At 38.7% G+C, this 15,321-nt stretch overlaps 1 protein-coding gene across 1 annotated transcript; it reads right to left on the bottom strand.

Annotated features, from left to right (window-relative positions):
- Positions 1 to 1,363: 1,363 nt before the first annotated feature.
- Positions 1,364 to 14,725, bottom strand: LOC126100400 (NADH dehydrogenase [ubiquinone] 1 alpha subcomplex subunit 5). The gene is made up of 3 exons (XM_049910996.1): positions 14,566 to 14,725; positions 14,224 to 14,385; positions 1,364 to 1,603 (listed from the first exon to the last, which is right to left on the bottom strand). Exons 1-3 carry the CDS (start codon positions 14,587 to 14,589, stop codon positions 1,430 to 1,432), a joined length of 360 nt encoding a protein of 119 aa, XP_049766953.1. The 5' UTR covers positions 14,590 to 14,725; the 3' UTR covers positions 1,364 to 1,429.
- Between the last annotated feature and the right edge of the window lie 596 nt (positions 14,726 to 15,321).

The raw sequence follows: 15,321 nt of genomic DNA on the forward strand, positions 1-15,321 counted from the left end.
AACAATACAAGCAAGCAAGTAAGTAAGTGAGTAAATGATTTAAGCATTAAAATTAGTTACTTTCTTAGAACTATGTCAGGTAAAAACAAGTACTGCACAGGCAACTGGCAGGTCACCTGTGTGAAGAATTTGCTTTGCCTCACTACTTTTCTTCTGTCAAGTTACCTTTACTGTCTAATTAGTCCTTGTGGAGAACTGTAATAGCCATCAGAACACAAACTGCCACATTCTACTTGTTACGGAGGGAGGGACATAGTACATGATCTGAATGGGGAAGAATTGGTGTGGACAGGAGAGAAATTGGAAAAGGGGAAGTAAGGCAGTGGAAAACTAATAAACTAATTAGCTGGGGAGGGGATTTGGGGGGGGGGGGGTTGTGAGAGTACAAGAAATGCTGGAAAGACAATATTATTTCACCCCCCACCCAACCTCCAGAAAAATCCTTGTCCATCCCTACTCCAATCCTGTATCCCATGGGTTATTCCACTGTAGTCAATGCAGGTGCAAGACCTATCTCACACATGCCATCACTTCTTACAGCAGTCCAGTCACAGGAATTTCCTTCCCTATAAAAGGCAGAGCTACAGGTGAGAGCTGCCATGTTATGCATCAGCTATGCTGCAGTTATGTTCCAGCATTCTATGTGGGGATGGTAAGTAACCAACTGTGTAACTGCATGAATGACCGCTGCTAAATTGTGAAAGGCTGCAAACGTGACTATCCAATTGCCACATACACTGCACACCGCAACACAAATGACAAACAGCTGGTTCACTGTGAGAGTCATTTGGACACTCCATTCTAGCAGCAGTTTTTCAAAACTACGCAGGTGGGAATTCTCTGTCCAACATATCCTGCAATCCCTCTCAGATTGTGTCCTGCCTTCTGCCACCAATATTCCCCTCCCCCATGTACATATGCAGCCAAGACCTGCTCCACACTATCCTGCCACTCTCTTCTCACCTTATGTGTCCTTCCATATCCACTCTTCACCTCTATCTCCCCAGGCAGCTGCTATCAATAATCAACTGTCAATCCTCTGTGGCTGCAGCTGTGTGCATTTGGGTGTCTGTGTATATGAATGTGCATATCTTACTACAGAAAGAGTTCAAAAGCTAGTGCAAATACTGTACTCTGTTGCGTGTGTGTGTGTGTACGCCACACATGGCTCAGCTATAGGTGTCTGGTGGCCTTTATGTATTATTCCAACCAGGAATATCCATTGTTGTTCTAACTTAAATCTGTGAGTACCACGTTCATCAAGGCAAACAGAAGCCTATTTTGAATTAAACTATGTAACTGCCTGAAATATGAAATCTCAAAGGAATAACAGGTTTGGGTTGACAAAAATCATCACACACAATTTTGTTGAAAATATTATGGCCTTTTATTAACATTAAAGTGCTTGCTACACAAGATGAATACCACACTACTTGGTTGGTGGCCATTTCCACTGGTCTGGTGGTGGTTCTGTCATCAGGGGCTCCCACGGTTTCCACCCCAGCATCTTACGTGCTAGAGTCAGTTCGTTCTCAGCCTGGATTATAAGTTCCTCCACCTGCCCACAGTTTATTTTCTTCTCAATGTCCTGAACATTTGGTGTCTGGAAACAAATGCACGTTCAGTCACAGATTTGTCCATAGTTACAAATATTAAAAGTTGATTAACAACTCCTTGCATCTGATGAAAAGATTATCATGATGAAACAGTAAGGAGAGAGAAAAAGCGACAAAATGGAGTGTGAAAACCATTTTAAAAATGGCACACAGAGGTAAGAACAGTAGTTGGTGAGGATAAAGAGGGGAATGAACAATTAACAGGAGACTTCAAGTAGAAGGGAAAGAGATTTGGAGTGTGGAACATTAACAAGTAGTTTAATACACCTTAGTTTATTTAAACAAAAGGCACACACAGGCACTAGTCTCTACTGCAGAATGATACACAGGCACCAAGAGAGTGCATCTAAACCATTTGAGCTTCGCCATGACTTTGCATAAAATGTTTGTGTGCAATCTACAATTCACCACAGAAGATCATGAAGGCACAAGAGAAGAATAGACTTTCCACAGCTTTCTACTAAAGGATTACACCCGCTACAAGGGAGTCACTCATGATGCAGCAAATTTTAATGTTATTCTCCGTCTAGCATAAGAAAGCACAAATAGTGCACTCTATGGTTACTGTATACAGATCAAGTTGCTACTAAACATCTTGACAAATCAGTAATAAGTTAAGACAAGCACTCCTCAAACTATAGACAACCTAGCCTGTCTGATATATCAGTTGAGAGACCTTAATCTGTAAAATACATAAGATGTTAATCACTTAGCACTTAGTGCGGCAATGTGCCAATTGAAGAAAGAACAAAGATTAGGACTTCTCTGAGCAAGGAAATCTGCAGTTCCTTTCCAAGGCCACTATGAAATGAAATGTCGTGTGGCTAGGGCCTCCCGGCGGGTAGACCGTTCGCCTGGTGCAGGTCTTTCGAGTTGACGCTACTTCGGCGACCTGCGTGTCGATGGGGATGAAACGATGATGTTTAGGACAACACAACACCCAGTCCCTGAGCAGAGAAAATCTCCGACCCAGCCGGGAATCGAACCCGGGACCTTAGGACTGACATTCTGTCACGCTGACCACTCAGCTACCGGGGCCGGACTCCAAGGCCACTATGTCATTCACTTTAAGCAATTTAGGTAAACAGCAGAAAATTTAAATGTGGCTGCCATGACAGGAATTTGAACCCTGCCCCTACCAAAGGTGAGACTAGCATTGAGATATTACTGAACAGTGCATTACTTATGACATCAGCTAACTTGCTGACAGGTATGTATCTGTGAATGGGTACTGTAGTGTTACAAATCTTTATCAAACAAAATATGCACAAGATATTTTGGTCCTTTACAAAAAGGACACATGCATGTAACATGTTTCCTTATTGTAGTAGAACATTATATGGATTATTGTGATTACGTATTACCTCTAAAGAGCATGTAGAAGAACTATGTTTGAAGTTTAAAATAATAGTTCACCACACACTGCATATGTAGGAACTTTGTAGAACAATTAATGGTGGGATGGGAGGGACCTTCCATGGTACAAAGTCACTGTAATAAAAGCAAAGAAGCAGTAACTTCTTCACAATATGTGTAAAACAAAACTTAGGGCTATGGCTAGACACTGCATGCAACACATTTGGGCGTAATGAATTACTGTGTGAAGCCTACAATGAGTACAGCAGAAAAAGCTTATCAAAAGATCTTTACAAAGACATTCTGGTCATATGTAAAGGCTGTCAATGGCATCAAAATTCATGTCCAGACATACACAGATGACACAGAAACTGAGGACAGCAAAGCAAAAGTAGAAAAAGATTTTCTGAAATAACTGAAGCTGTTGTCTTTTGTGATGGTTCAATTTTTATTGTCCCACGAGTGTTTTCAAGCCACTCAACAACTCTTCAGATGGAACACCCTTTTAATGATTGATTGAAGCATTGTGGGGGTTGTCATGTGGAAATAAATGACTCCCACAACAGTTCAATCATTAAAAGTGCGTTCTATCTGATGAGTTGTTAGACATCCTGCAACTAGTCACAGTAAAATAAAACTGAACCATCACAAAAGCCAACTGCTTGCAGTTATTTCTGAAGTCTCTATTAATCACAATCAGTGATCCACATCCATAACTGATAGTAGTTTTTAAAACAGAAATGCTGAATTCAGTTTTCAAATACTCCTTCACTAAGGAATCTACAAATGTACAGCTCCAATTTACTTCTCATTTACTTCTTACACCACTGCTAAGAGGAGTGACTTAGATATTAATGTCAGTGATGTTGAGAAACAGCTGGAATTGCTAAAATTAAACAAGGTTCCTCAGCCCAATGGAATCCCCGTCAACTTCTATACAGAATTTGTACCCAAGTTAGTCCCCATTATAACCAGAACATACCTTAGGTCCCTTGAACAAAAAACAGTGCCCAGTGATGTTCTTTCATACCATCACACCCATCCGTAAGAAGGGTAGCAGAAGTGACCCACAAAACTTCTGTCCTACCTTATTGGCATCAACTTGGTATAAAACCATAGAAGCCATTCAGAGATAAAACACAATGTAGTACTCCTAACAGAATGACCTCCTCCAAGCCAACCAATATTTATTCCAAAAACACTGATAATGCACTTGCCTCATGATACAAAACCTATGGATTAAGACAGTTCGATGGCTGCAGGATTTCTCAACTTCCAAAAAGCATTTGACTTGGTACCACACCAATAATTATTAACAAAAGTATAATTATATGGGCTACAAAAAATGCGACCAGATTAAGGTTTGCCAGATAGGGTGAGTGTGCAGAGTGTTCATGGAAAGTGACAACAGAAGTACAAGTAACTTCAGGTGTGCCCCACTGAAGTGACAGTTGTCCCTGCCACCCCCGAAAACAATGGCTGTGATGACAGACTGATCTGTAGAGTAGCTGGACGTCTAAACAGAAGTGATTTCTGGCATTTCCCAAGGTAGTGTCATAGGCCCTTTGCTGTTTCTTATCTACATAAATGATTTGGGAGACAATCTGAACAGCTGTCTTAGGTTGTTTGCAGATGATGCTGTCGTTTATCAACTAAATGTCATCAGAAGATCAAAACAAATTGCAAAACGACTTAGAAAAGATATCTTTATTGTGTGAAAATTGGCACTTGATCCTACATAGCGAAAAGTGTGAGGTCACCCACATGACTGCTAAAAGGAATCCATTAAACTTTGGTTACACGATAAATCAGTCAAATCTGAAGGCCATAAATTCAATTAAATACCTAGGAATTACAATTACGAACAACTTAAATTGGAAGGAACACACAGAAAATGTTGTGGGGAAGGCTAACCAAAGACTGCGTTTTATTGGCAGGACACTTAGAAAATGTAACAGACCTACTAAGGAGACTGCCTACACTAGGCTTGTCCATCCTCTTTTAGAATACTGCTGCGTGCAGTGCGGCGTCCTTGCCAGATAGGATTGAAGGAGTACATAGAAAAAGTTCAAAGAAGGGCAGCACATTTTCTATTATTGCGAAATAGAGGAGAGAGAGTCACTGAAATGATACAGGATTTGGAGTGGACATCATTAAAACAAAGGCATTTTTGTTGCAGAGGAATCTTCTCACGAAATTCCAATCAACCTTCTCCTCTGAATGCGAAAATATTTTGTTGACACCAACCTACATAGGGAGAAACAACCGCCATGATAAAATACGGGAAATCAGAGCCCGTACAGAAAGATATAGGTGTCTGTTCTTTCTGCATGCTATACAAGATTGGAATAAAAGAGAATTCTGAACGTCATTCAATGAACCCTCTGCCAGGCACTTAAATGTGATTTGCAGTGTATCGATGTAGATGTAGGTTATAGCCCAGTCAGCGAAGACCAAAAAGGTTGATTAGGCAAAAAACTGCACAGTCGCAAATTTTTTGCACAGTGCTACAGGAGAGTGTCCTGAAAAACAAATTAAAAATATTGACTGGTAGTGTTGGGGGTAAGGAGGGGGGGGCGGCGTACATTTAAAGGTCCCTTTTTATGATTTTCTCGAATAACTCAAACTGTGTCTCCTAATGGAATTCTTTCCTGATATAAAATTAAACTAAATAATAATAATAAAAAAAGTCCAATACATTTTTTCTCTAGGATTAAATTTCCTCATTGATGGAAAAATCGCAAATTATTTGAATGGTATAAAATTAATGTTTATCTTTAAATTAAGTGGCCTACAAACAAATATTAAATGTGTGTTCCACACCTAACTGCATTGGAGCTATGTTAAGGGATTGTATTCCACAGGTGTAACAGGATGAAGGAGAGATGTGTAGGGCAGAAGTGAGAAGGAAGTTAGGTCACGGGATAGTATCCATGCACATCCCTCATTCAGAGGTTTGTAAATTTAAGATCAAGCACACGATTCCCCACTATCTAGTGCACCCCATCACAAAAAGAAGCTACAGGGTATGTCTCAAAGTTATGCCAACCTTCCGCTGTACGACTTACGTACTACTGATGTCGCAGTGCGCAGACACGCCCCGAGACGTTTATTTTCTACAAAATGCAGTAACATTATGTGGGATGCTGATATGAGTTACTGATAATACTAATGCAGGCAGGCATATGGACAGAATCTTCGCAAGTCTCTGTGCACTGTCCTACACTGCTAGAGAGGGAATGAATTCCTAGACATTTTGTAAAGCTGCTGTAGTGTTCTTCCACAGAAGGTAACTTCTGCCACCACAAGTGCTCCTTGCTTTTTATTTTATAGACAGACTATATCTTCCTCGCACTTCCTGTCCAGTCCTTTAACGTGACCAGACAAAATAACTTTACCGAGCTTGTGTTTATACCTAGCAGTTATTTTTTTGTTTATTATGTGAGTTGTTATTTGCTTTATGTTAAGTGAGCGATTATATAAAAAAACTGAACAGCTGGAGCTGAAAACTGTTTACAACACTGAAGAGCCTGTCACAAGTGTAACATGCTGTCAATATGTATTTGATAATGTGTATTTCACTGTCTCCACTATCTGTGGCTGAAATACTTTTCATAGCATGAGGGATATACAATACATCACTCCAGCCTCAACTCTTCCATCATCTGAAGAGATCCTGAGGCTTAAATTGCATCCCTCTACAACAGAAGTAGGTTGCCTAGGTGTTCTAGATTATCATATTTCAACATAAGTCAGCAATGCATTAAAGAGATTACTGTTCTAAACTTGACTGTGATTGGTCCCATTCCATCAGACATACTCACAGCTATCTTTGAAGATATACTGCAAGTGTGGTAAGTGGCTCCACTCAGTACAGCCCACTCTACAATACCGGAAATTCCCGAATAGAAAAGATGTATGCAAGCTACCCGTAAGCAGTTAATGATGAGAAAGTGCAGTGACTTTTTGAGCATTCATTAATTCACCATCAACTGACCGCAACACAGTTACATGGCCTAACAATATGCCGCCACTGATAGGCAGCAGCAAGGTGTCACACTTACCGCTCCAAATCGTTTCCCATCAACACTATATAGGTCCCTGACAATGTCAAACTTTCAAGTATACTGCTCAGCCGTTGTTTACAGGAAAGTATTTTACATAAAAGATCACTTAACACCTGCATAAAGTACTCATTTAATACTCTGAAAATAGCTCCACTATGTAAAACCCCGTGTGGGGTTCGCTAGTCCCCCATCGGGCACCTCCCCAGGTGGTGGATAGGGGAATGCTGTCTAGATATAGATGGTACTGGGCAAATAAAATACCCGGGGTGGACCAAAACTAGCACGGGCAGGAGAGGCTCGCTCAGCCGCGGTGAAGGCAACCCTCCTAGGGTTAGAGTACCCCAAAATCAAGACTCCTGGTCCTCCAGGTTGGGGGTTGTGCAGAAGGCTACCAACCCACTCGTGTAAAAAAAAACATGAAACGGTCAGGATACTCAATGCCAGCCTCGGAAACAGGACAGGATTTACTGGAACAAAAACTGGCAAAGCTACAAGGATTTCTCTTTTGGATCATGGAATATTAGAAGCCTGTATCGTCCTGGAACTGCCCAAATACTATCAAACGAATTAAGAAAATACAGAGTGCAACTGGTAGCTCTCCAAGACGTAAGATGGCAGGGAACGTTCACTGAAAATAGCAGATGGGACAATGTATGGAGACTGCGGTCAGCGCCATGAATTTGGAACCGGTTTCTACATTCATAAATCAACAGATGACTCAGTAAGGGATTTCAAACATGTTAATAAACGTATATCATACATAACAATTCAGATGCAGTGGTTAGACATTACATTTCTAAATGAACACACACCCACAGAAGATAAGGATGACAACACGAAAGAAGAATTCTACAGCCAACTGGAACAAACGTACAACTTATTAAGTAGGCACAATGTGAAAATAGCATTAGGATATTTTAACGCCAAAGTAGGAAAGGAAGAAATCTACAAGTCAACCATCACAAATTTTAGCTTACACGAGGAAAGTTCAGAGAATGGGGTTCGACTTATAAACTTTGCAACGACAAATGGCCTCATGATAAGCAGCACAAAATTTCAACATAAGCACATTCATTTAGGAACATGGATATCACCAGATGGAAAGGTAGTCAATCAAATAGATCATGTAGCTATCCAGAAACGATTCCAAAACAGCATTAAAGGTGTCAGAACCTTTAGGGGAGCGAATTGTGACACAGACCACATTAATAATATCAAAAATTAAAGTGAAACTCAAAAGGAAAGTTAATAGAAATAGAGAAGAAATTACAAGATATAACATAAGAAACATGGCAAAAGTAGATATAAAAGAAATTAAAAGCAACCTACAAAACAGACTGACCAATGCAGAAACACAGGATGTCGAAAGCAGATGGAAACACCTGAAGGGCTGTAATCAAGAAGCAGCTTCCAAAATCATAGGTGAAAGAAAACGACCTAATAAAATTTGGTTTAACACAAAGTGTCAAGAAAAAGTGCTGGAAAGAAGAAATGCGAGGAATGCATGGATTAAAGAAAGGGACAATATGACATTGAAGGAAAGATACTATAAACTCCAAGAAACGCAAATAACCCTAAGACAAGAGAAAAGGGAATACTATAACAACATGATCAGAGAAGCAGAGGATGATTCCCAACATCACAGGACAAGGCACATGTATCAAAATGTAAAAATATCCTTTGGTACATTCAATAAAAGGGAACAGTTTATAAAGGATCAGTATGGGAAAATATTGACCAACAAAAGTGACATACAAAACAGATGGAAGACATACTTTTCACAACTTCTCAACTGCAATGATCCACACTCTTACTTTAAATTGGAAGAATCCGATACAATTGATACAGCTGATACGGTTTACTACCCCATCAGTAAATGAAATACAGCAAGCAATAAAGAAATTAAAGAATAACAAGGCTTGTGGCAAGGACAAGATATACACTGAGTTATTAAAGAATTGAGGTCCACAACTGGAATTAGAAATACAGGCGTTAATAGAAACAATTTGGGAGACGGAAACCATTCCTGCAGATTGGAAAACTGCAATTGTGTGCCCCATATTTAAGAAGAATGATCCACTAGTTTGTGATAACTACAGAGGAATTGCCTTACTGGATGTCACCTACAAAATCTTATCAAGCTGCCTATTAAACAGGCTGATACCAACAACAGAAGAACTGATTGGGGACTACCGATGTGGTTTCTGCAGAAACAGATCCACATTAGATCACTTATTCACCCTAAGACAAGTAACTGAGAAGGCATGAGAATTCAATGTAGATGTCCACATATTATTTGTAGATTTTAAAAAGGCCTATGATAGCCTACACCGACAGACACTCCTACATATAATGAAGGAATTTAAAATACCATCAAAATTAATCATATCAGTTAAAATGTGTATCGATGAAACTTTATGTCGCATAGACACCAGTTGGAGAAACTGAAGATTTTAAGGTGTACACTGGACTGAGACAAGGGGATGCCATTTCACCTATTTTATTTAACCTTGTCCTAGAGAAGATTGATAGAGAAGTTTCCAAAATCAGTCCACAAGGGATTCAGCTACAGGATGTGAACATTACAAGACTTCCCTATGCAGATGATGTAGCACTAATAAGTAGTTCCAAAAGAGAATTAATCAGAATGATGCAAAATTACTACAAAATTGCTGAGAAAACAGGATTACAGGTTAATGAAGAAAACAGAATACCTGCCCATAAGTAAGAAAACCAGAAAAGATGCGCCTCTGACTGTAGATGGATTCAATTTCAAGACTGTTGACCACTTCAAGTACATAGGAAGTATTTTTAGTAATAACAACAGAACAGATATAGAAATAGATGCCCGTTTATCAACAGCAAACAAGACACTTTAGTTTCATCAAAATTCTAAGAAAAAGATCACTTAGCAGTAACTTCAGAATCCACTTATATCAATCAACCATTATACTTGTGATGTTTTACGGATGTGAAACAATATTTAGAAAGAAAGATGAAGAAAAACTTAATATTCGAAAGAAAAGTACCAAGGAAAATTTTTGGACCTGTATACAACGAAAATAACATGAAATGGAGAATAAGAAGAAATGAAGAATTACGAGGGCTGTACAAACACCGTAACATCGTCGAAGTGCTCAAGAGAAGGTTGAATTGGGCAGGCCATATAGCAAGAATGACAGAATAGACTACCTAGAATGGCATTCAGCAGAACAATAGAAGGAATGAGAAGAAGAGGGAGACCCAGAATCAGATGGCAGGATAACATTTGGAAGGACACAATGAGGATGAACAGCAGCAGCAACTGGACAAACAGCGCATTGGACAGGCAGAAGTGGAAGAGGCTCATAGAGCAGGCCCTTGCCACATGTAAAGTAAAAAAAGTAAAGTAATGTAAAAGTTCAGGCAAGTTATTTCATCTACTGACATACAAGAACTGGCCAGGCAATGCTGAGGAGGTACAGTCTGTCTCCAATTTGAAAATCTAGAAGTCTCTTAACAGGGGAAATTGCCTTTCCTGGAAGACCACTAAAGCTGCCATACAAGATGACTAAGAACCAATTCGCCCTTTAGCAGTGTAGAACAGTGTGCAGATTTACATAGATTCTGTCCATATGCGCTTGTGTTAGTGTTATTAGCAGTTCCTGTAGTGTTAATGTATTTTGTGGAAAATTAACATCCTTGGACATCTCTGCAAACTGCATCACAAGTGATTCAAAAAGCATGCTGTGGAAGATCAGCATAACTTTGTGAGATGCCCTGTAGTTGCTTCTTGTGATGTGGTGGGCTAGATAAAGTGGGGGATTACCTGCTCGATTGCAGACGTGTCAAGGAGGAAAGTACATGAACACAAACCAGTAACCTACCTTCTCTCACACTTCTACTACATGCATCCCCCCCCCCCCCCTCACCTTTCACCCTGTCACACCCTGGAATACAATTTACACCTTCATACAGATCTTCTGCACTTAGAGGTGTTACATATAATATTCCCTTTTAACCCACTTTATTTAAGGATGAACATTAATTTTATACTGTTAAAACAATGTTTTTAATTAATAATTTTACTTTTGTACAGAGCCACAGTCATGTGAAACTTTCTGAAAGATACAACTGCCACGTGGCTGTACAACAGATTTTATTTCACAATCTAGATTTCAGCCTTAGGCCATTACCAAGTATATCATTAGACTTCAGTAGAACCCAAGTCATCAAAACATGTATCTTCAGTTAGATAAACCAATTTTGTCACAATAAATTTGACAACATTTGTGTAATATGCTAATTTACAAACAATTAGCATGACTCAGTTGATACGGTTGTGGAAAAATAGTTAACCAAATCGCAAGTTTTAAACTTTGCTACATTGTGTTTTTGTCAGTGGCTGCTTAGACACAGTGTAGCAAAGTTTAAAACCTGTCATTTGGTTCTCTGCAACCATTTCAACTGAGTCATGCTAATCACCTGTAAATCAGCAAATTACACAAATGTTGTCACATTTACTTTGACAAAAGTGGTTTGTATAACAGAAGATACATGTTTTGACAATGAGTTGTGTTCTACTCAAGTCTACTGATTTATAATACTTTTATCACTTGATAATGGCCCAAGTCTAAAATCTGGATTGTGAAATAAAATCTGATGTAAAGTTAAATGATGATTATATTTTTCAGAAAACATTTTTAATGATCTTTCATTTTCCTGTTCCCTGCAACATACAATCAGTACTACACAAAAGAATACGAAATTTAATGTAGATTAATTTTGTACAGCGAAATATTTGTGCAACAAGTCATGAATTTTGATTTATTCAACAAAAATATAAAAAGTGACCTTCACATGCCCCCACCAGCCAGTATTTTTAGTATGTTGTTCAGGACCACTCTGATAAAATCTGTGACTGCAAGATTTTTTCCCCCAATTTTCCTTCACCAATTGACTATGAGGTTGGAAGATGACAACTCCTTTACCAGCTGGTGAATTCAACAAACTTGAGCGCTGAATGAAGGTGGTGGTTAACAGATTCATCTATAGTACTGCCTGACGTGCTACAGTTTATGCACTGTTTGTCATCAGAAAGAACTGAGAGGTAAATTCAGAAAACCTATATTAGATATTATGTGGGCAGTATATTGTGGCAGTCAGCTGTGACTGTACACAAATGAGAACTTACACTGTCTGAAGGGGGAAGAATGGCGCGGGAGAATAAGCTCCGCCTCCCTCTTTAAGAGCTGCTATCCTACATCCACAATCTGTGGTTCCTTGGGAGCAGAACTGTCATAACAGTCATATGGATCGCTGATTCCTTTTATTGTGGTCAAAGTTGCATTTAAGTCCCTCTCTCCACTCATTTAGAAAAAAATAATAATAATAAATAGAAATAGAGAAAGAAGAAACCAAGCAATCTACAATACAAACAAACTCGAATACATAGAGCATTTGATAGTGACCACAGCGCAATTGTTTGCTGTCGTTGGCAGTAATAGTTCAGGCATGACCTCTACTGGTATCTTATGCAACAATATTTCTAAGCACTCCCCACCTAAAACTGCCACGATATCGTGCCCGCTTAGTAATGAACAAGTCTCTGATGACAATTCTGATGTTTATTACGTACATATATATAAAATACAAAAAATGCAAGGAAAGGGGAGGGGGGTTGTCCACTACATAACTTATTACGAAGTGTGTTGGGACCCATGCTGTTAATACTGAACATTGATGACCTTCCAAATTTCAAATACTACTACCAGTAACCTTAGATTTTCTTGCATGTAATACAGTTACGTATAATGAAGTACTGTTTGGATAAACTACACAAATATTCAGTCAGATCTTGGCAACTTATTCTAAATGTTCAGAAATGTAAAATTGTGCTCTTCACGGCACAGAATAGTAGTATAATATGACAACAACATCAACAGGTTACAACTGGAATCAGTCAACCAATACAAATAACTGGGTGTAATAATTTGTTGGGATGGGAAATGGAGTGATCAAATACGCTCAATTATAGGTAACAATGTGACAGACTTCAGTTTATACATAAGATAATGGGAAAAGTCTACAACCCACTTAAGGAACCCACCTAAAAATATTAATGATGGTATGAGAGATCCCATAGCACATAGGACTAACAGGGGATATTGAATGTTTGCATAGGAGGGCAAAATGAATTGTCACAAATATGACTCACAAGGAGCAAAATGTTGAAAAAGTTAATCAGTTGACTCCTTAAGATAATGTATACTATCCCAAAAAGCCTACTTACAAAAACTTCTAGAAACAGTACTATGCAAAGAATCTAGAGCTTTTCTTCTGACAGTCCACACACACAAAAAACAAACAAACACCCTGCCCCCCCCCCCCATCCACACACACACACACACACACACACACACACACACAGGCATTTACGAAGTCTTACTCCACATGCTATTGGTAGAAGAAGAATAAACATATCTATATCATTCCATCTAGGTACCCTTTGGAATATATGTATATGTAACTATACTGTATGTTGGATGTTTCATAGGTATCACCTAACCATGGCTACAAGGTCAGAACTAGCTGATCACAACAAGCAATAGACTAATTTACTCAAGAATGAAACTGCCTATATAGAAGAAACTGTTTTACACTTTGAAGATGGTGAAATTCATCAGAAAGAATCTAATATATCTCAACTGCATTAGATTAGCTGAAATAAAAAGACTGGATGACTGTGATGGTATCAATAATGATGCCATTATATTAATCAGCGAACACCAATCAAATACGCAGCATTCCTGCTTGAGGACTTATGTTCTCTCTTCACATCATGCTGGTCTCTTCCATCATTGTAAAAATTGATTATAAATTAATAAGAAATTGAAAAAGTTTGTGTTTTATATTTATTAGGGTGCCGTTTGTTCATACAGATTCTGTTTCGCATGTAAGTGATATTTGTTTTGTGGGCGACGTCAAGCATAGAATTTTGCCACGGCTCATAATTAATATCTGGATACAAGTTAGATTTTGAGAATAAACAACTTAAATGACAAGAAATTTTTCTATGGATGAATGAATAAGAAATAAAAGTTGATAACGTGTAATACCATTTAACACAGGGAAACAGTTTGAAGAATACAGAATAAAGGACATAATTGCATTAGTGTATCACAATATTAAAAAAAATATCTTACTGTCTTTACGATGCGTGCTCGTTCCATGACTAATTCTTGCGTGTACTTTCTATACGCGGCGTCTTCAGGCATTTTCTGCAGAGCCCTAAGTATCTTACCGTAAAGGACGCTAAGGGCATGATGCGGATTTACGGCAACTGCCAACCCAGTCAACCCTGTTGCCTGTAAGAAATTATAATTGTATTCTGCAAGAAATAAAACACTAATTCGAACGTAGTGATTCGCATGTGCGCCCCTAAGCTTAAACTATAATTATACGATTGATATGAAGATTTCCTGATGCATTCCTATTTTATTAGCATTTTAAACACGCAATATAACTTTTTAATGCGATTACCGCACCTTTTTCAGTGGTCCTGAAGCCATTTTTCGACTTATCACTTGCTCAAGATCTTAACACATTACATATAACATATAAGCAGACGACAAAATTTCTCACTTCTTGCAATGCTCGAAGACGTTATTCGAACGAAAGTTGTAGCCTGGTTTCAAAGATCTTGCGTAGTCCCTCCCAGCCAGTGATCTTCATCCTCCAGCCATAGAGGAGGAAAACCTATGGCGTGAATCTTTAATAATAGTACAATTATTGCAGCCAAACAGCCACATAGGTTCAAAGTACGATTATAATAATACAAAGAATTAGAAATTTTACACATTCTGGTGTCCACAGTCACTTACTGACCTGTGGCAACAAATCGTCGACACAGATAGACAGTTCGAGAAACCTAAATGAGTGCATGGAGTTGAGACGAATGCGTATTTCTTTCTTTTTTCCTTTATATTTCATACCTCCCGCCTAGGAATGGGCTAATCTACGATTTTGCGATATCAGTGTTTTTCACTGTGATTGTCGCACTTGAGAATCGCAGTTAACGAATTTACAGCTTGTATCTATCCGCACGACACCAATGCTCTGCGATTTTTGCTACTTCCGCGATTTACGCGATGTTATACTGTCATAAGTCGCAAGTAAGAAGTGAACTGTGTCAGTACGACCAAGAAATAATGTTAGTCGCCTGAATCGGCGATTACTTTGTCAGGATCTTTCAGTAACACAGCTGACAAAAAGTTACGTGAAATGGTATTATTACTATTTCT

Source organism: Schistocerca cancellata, chromosome 9 (assembly GCF_023864275.1).
Source record: "Schistocerca cancellata isolate TAMUIC-IGC-003103 chromosome 9, iqSchCanc2.1, whole genome shotgun sequence".
NCBI lineage: Eukaryota > Metazoa > Arthropoda > Insecta > Orthoptera > Acrididae > Schistocerca > Schistocerca cancellata.

Bases quoted from the DNA above. Each gene is read 5' to 3' on its own strand.
- LOC126100400 (XM_049910996.1), bottom strand. From the start codon at position 14,589: ATGGCTTCAGGACCACTGAAAAAG. The intron at 14,386-14,565 runs GTGCGGTAATCG...AATTTCTTACAG, and splicing joins CTTCAGGACCACTGAAAAAG to GCAACAGGGTTGACTGGGTT. The intron at 1,604-14,223 runs GTAAGATATTTT...ATTTGTTTCCAG, and splicing joins GAGCACGCATCGTAAAGACA to ACACCAAATGTTCAGGACAT.